Below are 6,924 nucleotides of genomic sequence, written 5' to 3' on the forward strand. Positions count from 1 at the left end.
CGAGCAGCAGCAGATGCTCGCACAGGTACCGAGCGGCACACGGGGCCGAGGCCGTGAGCGTGGTTCGGGGCGAGGCCGGTGTGTCACTGCCTGCCCCTGCCTTGGTCCCTGCAGAGGCTGAAGGCGGCGGTTCACTACACAGTCGGGTGCCTGTGCCAGGAGGTGGAGGAGGACAAGGACGTGCAGTTCAGCAAGCAGAGCATCGCAGCCATCTCGGAGATCACCTTCCGGCAGTGCGGTACAGCTGGGTTACCTCGAGTTGCCTCGTGTTACCCGGGTTACCGCAGCGTTCCATGTCCGTTCAGGAGCCAGCGCTGGAGGCACAGGGCTTCAAAAACAATAGCACCCAACTCGGTGTCACCGGGGCATTCTCTTGTATTATTTCTTTTTTTAAGTACAAGAAATACTAGTTCGACTTTTCAGACCTGAAAAAAGCATTTAGATGTATTGTGTGGCTACCTGCTTGTGTACGAGTGCTGCCTAACAGCCAGCTATGGTCACTTCTCATAACTGACTTGGATAACTTGTGTATTTCTGCCCACTCAGTATTTTAAAATATATGACATCTTTGTGTTTTCTCTAGAAATCTTCGCAAAAGACCTTGAAATGTTTGCAAGGTATGCACTGATTGTTACAAAGGCTTTCCTTATTTTTGTGTATCTTAAAAGCGCATCTTATAATTCAAGCTTTAAAAGGGCTTTTTAAATAGTGTGTTAAGTTATGAGATAGAAATTCCCAGTACTTTTTGATCTTGGCCTCTTATGGTAAGTGTTGGCAAAAACGTTAAGGAGTGTTTTTTGATGTTATCCAGGCATGCAAAACGAACCACAGTCACTACAGAAGATGTGAAGCTTTTGGCTAGAAGAAGCAATTCTTTGGTGAGATGCACTGTCTTTTCTGTCTTGCAAAATTCTTAAACCAGTTAATTCCTAGAATGAACTTAATTCCTTAATTTTCCTTAATTCATTTGAATGAAGGTTATATATGGTGAAGCAACTGTTGCATAAGCAATTTCACTGTCTTCTGACAGTAGATAGGCACAATCCAGTGATTTTTAAATTTTCGTCTTACTTTGCTTCACTCTGCCTCACTGTGGTGAGGTGTGACACAGATCTGATTGCAGTTCAAGAGCAGTGCTCTCGTTGCACCAGGGCTGCTGAAGTTCCAAGTTCAGACGTGCAGTAAGCAGACACAGCATTGTGAATCACTTTACTTTTTCCTGATGTTGTGTTTCTTTGTTATAGCCTAAGGTCAGGAATAGCTTGACTCTGCCTCAAGGTGCTGAGTCTCCCAACATCAATACAGGGATCACAGAGTCACTGTATTCCCTCCCGTGCTGATCGATATGATGTTCCATGGATAAAACTCACTAATCTGTTAAGACATGCCTATACGTTGATCCATGAAAAATGCTTCCAATACTAATTTTACTTTTATGTAAGGAGATTTTTTTCCTTCCATATATGATTTGAAATACACAACATGAACTTGCCTGAGAAGGCAAAGCAAATGTTTTTGGAGTCTCTCATTTTTCTTTTAATAATTTTTTCCTGTAAATTTCTCTTCAGTATTTCTTACTAATGTCTTGTGAATGAATGAAGTTCCCCAGTAGAGGACTGATTGTTTAGCTTATTGTTCCCAGCTAAAATATATCACTCAGAAGAGTGAAGAGCTTGCATCAAGTAACATGGAGCAGAAGGAGAAGAAGAAAAAGAAGTCCAGCGCAGCTAAGGGAGAGAGAACTCCTGGGGAACAAGAAGCAGCTGTGACTGAAAATGAAGATTCCAACATGGCATGATTTATCTTTCCAGTAACATTTCAGGTCATTTTCTCTTACTGTCCTAGAGAAACCAGAGTTAGCCTATTTATCTTGCAGGTTAGCTTCAGTAACGAATCTTCAGCTTTAGTGGATGCGATTGGACTTTTATTGTTCCAAAATGAAAACTGTCAGAATTCAGTAAGCTTACAGCCAAAGTGCCTTAATTGCTCACAAAAGGTATCTGTTCATAAAATTAAAATACTCTAAATAAAGATTTTCGAATAGATCATTCTTACTGAACCATAACTCAATATGTGCAATACCCTTCATTCTGCTACTTTCTCTAGTAAAAATTTCTCTTCTTTGACTTTTTCCTTGCTTCCAGTATTGCTACTTTTGCTCAGACATTTTGAATATTTTGTTTTTACTAAGCCATCTCTCTCTCGTTGTCTTGGCAGTTAAAGGTGTTTTGTGTCGTTTCCCAGCTGTGGCACTGCAGGGGTGCAGTTGTCACTGTCAGTAATTCCCATTTTCAGGTGGCACCGTGGTTGCAGGAGTGCTGCAGGCAGGGATCCCACTGCCCTCTGCTGGGCTGGCACAGCCTTACCCAGTGCAAATGAACTTACAAAGAATGAAAATAATTAGTCAAAGGATTTCCAGGGGTAGCACAGCCATCCATGCGATTGCAGAACGACTGGACATAAAAAGCTTGCAGTAAGTACCTGTTCAAAACACCAGGAAACCTTTTTACCTGCCATGGTCTATAAGGTTACAATGCAGATATGGTCAGAAGTAAAACAGACAAAAAATTGCCTGCAAGCTTTTCCCCTAACTCCAGTCAATTCTCATCTCGGTAGCTTCACCTGAAGGTAGCCTGAGTATTTTGTTTAATTACTAAATTGTTTAGAATATTTATTAGTTGCACTGTCTAACTCTGATTGTGCCATAATTAAGCTGCATGCAACAGGTTCACCTGAATGCATGCTGTAGGAATACTCACCCTGGGCCATTTAAGGCTGTGCTAGATCAGAGGATTTAGCATGCTGCTACAAAATACATCTGTACCTACTAAAACTTCCTCAGAAGTTTCATCTCACTTGTCAGATGTTTTTCATATACATCTGCTGTTCTCACACAAGAAGAGCAGATTGTGCCAGGTGAGAGTTCACGGCAGTCACCATGATGAACACACATTTTGTCTAAACACTTTGTGTAAGTTAAAGACAGTACTTCTGTGTTCAATTTCTTCATCTTCTTTCCTTAAGGTAATACTGTATTTATCAGTCTATTATTTTAATTATAGCAGCTGGTAGAAATACCAAACTAGTCCAACAGTAAGATAAAAAGGGTTTTATTGATGTTAGAAAAAAAGACTTTAACAAATTTAAAAATAAGCCAGTTAATATAAAAGCATCATGATGCTACGCTAATGATTAGGAGAATAACACAGCAGGCCAAATGCAAGTCTTCTGTCACACAGCCTTACAAAGCAATTATTTCTGCCTTTTCTGTGTTCTACATGATAGTTCTTAGACAGCATCCAAGAGGCAGGAGTTCCCTACAGAAAAAGCACTGAAGTTGAAGGACTTTGAATTTACTTTAAGTGATTAAATCAGCATGAGAATTCAAGTTCCTAGATCCCAGGCTGGAGCTTAAAGCCAGGCAGCAGGTGGCTATCCCCTCTGCCCTGATCACTGACTGTGCCTCAAAGTGTCTTCCAGAGATCCTCCATCCTTTTTACACTGCAAATGGTGGGAGAACAAAGTAAGCAAACTGCCTGGGGCTTCAGGAGCTGTATTCACCATTATCAGATGGAAGCTGCTGGCTACCAACCAGGTATTGAAAGCTGAACACTTACATGCTGTGCTTAGCAATACCATTGTTCTAGCATTCTGCAAAAAGTCAAAATCCCTTTGCTTACACAATTCAAATCACCAGAGGAGTTTAAGCCTCAGGACAATGTCCAGATTTTAGTTGTTCTGTAGCCAGCCCACAGTATGACCAGCAAACTATGGTTCCAGGATGTGTCTTTGCTTGTATTGATTCTAATGCAAAAGCAAAATCCAATCTGCAAACAGCAATGCAGCCTTATTTTTTGCGTTTTGCACTGGGCCAGTCCCCCCAGGGCAGCGTTTTCTTGCCCTTGGATGTGCTCCGTAGGGAGTGCAGGGTCTGCACTTGCTGAAGGCGCTTGGAGAGCTCCTGATCACAGGCTGACTGCAGAGCTCCAGCTTTCTGCTTGTCCCATCCCAGAGCCGAGGCCAGGGCTGCTGCGTCTGCCTTCAACACCAGCTGTAGCAAGACACATTGTTAACAGACTTTTCTACTGACTCCCCGGCCACTAACCCTCTGCTGAATTAACAACAGCAGGAACGAGGCGCTTTGAAACTGCAGATCTTCCCAGCTTTCATCACCTATCCTGTGGGCTAGTGGATTTCCAGTAATTTGCCAACACTCAACTACTCAACACTTGAAGCTCTGTTCAGGTGTTCAAAGGAAGAGAAAGCAGTTACTTACTTTCTACAGCAGGGAAAAGTAAGAGTAGCAAGTTCACAGCTTGAAAGAACACCTTCCTCAATGGTTACAGTTTATCTAGACTTCCCAATCTATATTTAGAGTTTTTTCCAAAGTAAAGAGGTTTTTATTTTGATTTGGGATGTATAAAAGAAACATACCTGGATGCATAAGCCTATAAAAAAACCCCAAAGAACCTTGCTGGTAAGACAGCTGACTGATTTGTCAGAGACCAAACACAAAACTATTTTGTGGCTTTTCAGAGGACAGAGCAGAGCGTGTGGACCAATGTCTGTTACACAGGAGCTCCAAATCAGGGGTAGTGTTACTGAGGAAGAGAAATTAATTAAATTTCAGCACTTTGAAACAATCTACTGACATCAGAGCCTCCTGAAGCAAGGGCAGCTTCCCCTATAGCCTCTCTTTTGGAGGGAGAGCTTTGTCAGAATATGGTTTGTGTCATTCTCACCCACCTCTAGATCCTGACTGTCCAAGCAGAGCTCTGGAGCAGGTTTCTCTTTCAGAGCAGCGAGGACCTGGTCGCTGAGTGCTGTCGTGGCTGAAGTATCTGTGCTGCTGGTACCTGTGTCAACCACATCCATCTCCTTCCTTGGTGCAGCCTCAGGTTCTGAAAAGGAGCAGACTCAGCACAGCTCCTGACAAACACAGGACAGGAAAAGTGGCCTGGACTGCTTTGATGGTTGTGAGATTAATAAAATATACATCCAATCTAGGTGCATCCTGGAACTTAAGAAATCCATAATTTTTCATTATTTTTAAGGAGGACTCCAGGATCTAAGCTTTTCTCCCAGTATTCTGCTTTCAGGCTTTGTGAGAAATGTGACACAGCAGCAAGAGGGCTCTCTGCTCAGAGAATTCTTACACTACATACACTACAACTGTTCTTGTATCAACCCCATTTAACAGCAGCTGATCAAATCACTCACTCTACTTTATTTATTCCATTCAGCCAGGAGTTGGAAACCTCCTTCTCTAGCACACAAATGCTCCCTACCTGCAACTTTGCTTAAGATGCTGTCTTCAGTTTTCAAGGCCTGTAGGTAGAGTTCTAGGAGCTGCCTTGACTGACGCCCTTCTTCTCGTCTGTCCAGCACCTGCTGCAGGGTGTCCTGCAGCACCTGGACTTTGGTTTCACTCTGGGCAAGTTCTTCTGCCAGGTCTGAGCGTGGCACATCAATAAGCACCTTAAAACATTGAGAGGGCTCCTCAGTAACTCATTTCATGGCACTCACTGCAGTACAAGCAGAACGTACAAACCCTCCTGAAACCAAGCGTGTTCTGTTCCACAAGGTTTCTTGTCATAGCAAGGCCCCTGAGTTCTGAGAGGCTGTAGTGGCACTACACCAGGCAGCATTTTTTACTAAAACCCAAAAGGCATCCAAGAAGGTGTGGAATCCTGTGCAATTTTAGCAGAAATCTTGAAAACTAATGGCAAAGCACTACTTCTTCACAGTGCATGGAAATATTCAAAGGAAAGGCATTAGCCTGGCACCTGGGAAGCTGCACACTGGGGAGAACAAGAAGGGACAGTTATTGCTGTGCCTCACCACAGACAAGGTGTTAAGAAGTCAGAAACTTGAATCAATCAGCTCTGGAAAGTGACAGCAGTTCTTCAAAACCCTCTGGAGCAGACAGACCTGGCCTGCTGCTCAGCCTCCCCTCTGGACATGTTACACAGGTGTGGTGGTTTTGCATGGGAGGCACCACCACAATATGTGTCTGGCTTTAAGGAATGAGCTGATCTCAGTTGCCATTTGGCCAAATCTCAACTTTTTGCCAGAACTGGAACAACACACTGTAAAGGATAGTTGGGTATTAAGAGCATCCTTGGACACTCAAATGTTTCCCTTCAAGGAGAAGTTTGACTCTGGCACCAAGAGCCAAAAGCAGCATGTGAATTAAGCCTGAGCTCTTGTTTGTGGAGTCTCTACTGAGATAAATGGATGATGGGCAGATGCAAGGACAGGGATTGGGGGTTTCCCCACTGTACCTGCAGGTCTTCTTCAGACATCAGGATGATGTTGGACAGGTCATCCTTCAGCTGCCTGGCCAGTTGCTTCCACTTCTCGGCAGCACTGTCCACTTCATCCACAGACTCCGAGAGCCAGGATGTTCCACTGTCTGACACAAGAGTCACCAGTTTCATGGGTCATTCCTCATCACCTGACCCTGCCTAAAGTCACTAGGTGTGTTCCAAACACACCTCCCCTTCCGTGCTTCCTCACTCACAGCATACCTAAGCTTTTGCTGGACCATTTCTCATCCTTGGCCAGTGCCACAAACTTGGTGTTAGGTGGCAAACACAAGAAGTAATCTTCATCATCCACAATGGTCCCATCTTCTGCCAGTACCAAGGTGATGGGTTCCCGGGCCTTGTCAATAGCCAGAACACCACAAGCTGCAGAACACAAAAAAATACTTAACAGTGACATAGCACTGCCCGCTTATTACCCCCCAGCACAAAGGACAGGCAACTCTCGGTGACTGAGGTTGGAGAGCAGGACCTGTCTCCTCACAGTGCCGCACATTAGCCGGGTCCCAGGAGGTCCCACAGAGGGTCTCCCCTCACCTTTGTCGCGCAGCTCCCGCAGGCAGGACGCGGCCACGCCGTGCTGCTCCGGCCCGTCCCG

The 6,924-nt window shown here is 44.3% G+C and overlaps 2 protein-coding genes across 2 annotated transcripts; one reads left to right on the forward strand and one right to left on the reverse strand.

Annotated features, from left to right (window-relative positions):
• Window position 1: 1 nt before the first annotated feature.
• Window positions 2-2,126, forward strand: CENPS (centromere protein S; the record flags this gene model as incomplete). Its single annotated transcript, XM_014309780.2, has 5 exons — window positions 2-25; window positions 115-238; window positions 584-617; window positions 812-878; window positions 1,643-2,126. Coding segments are annotated over 5 exons (405 nt in total), but the record flags the coding sequence as incomplete, so codon positions are not given.
• A 967-nt stretch (window positions 2,127-3,093) lies between these two features.
• On the reverse strand, window positions 3,094-6,918 carry DFFA (DNA fragmentation factor subunit alpha). The gene is made up of 6 exons (XM_005427722.2): window positions 6,864-6,918; window positions 6,531-6,692; window positions 6,285-6,415; window positions 5,289-5,478; window positions 4,747-4,901; window positions 3,094-4,051 (listed from the first exon to the last, which is right to left on the reverse strand). Exons 3-6 carry the CDS (start codon window positions 6,303-6,305, stop codon window positions 3,848-3,850), a joined length of 570 nt encoding a protein of 189 aa, XP_005427779.2. The 5' UTR covers window positions 6,306-6,415; window positions 6,531-6,692; window positions 6,864-6,918; the 3' UTR covers window positions 3,094-3,847.
• Window positions 6,919-6,924: the final 6 nt, after the last annotated feature.

The sequence above is a fragment of the Geospiza fortis genome, unplaced genomic scaffold (genome assembly GCF_000277835.1).
Source record: "Geospiza fortis unplaced genomic scaffold, GeoFor_1.0 scaffold662, whole genome shotgun sequence".
Lineage (NCBI taxonomy): Eukaryota > Metazoa > Chordata > Aves > Passeriformes > Thraupidae > Geospiza > Geospiza fortis.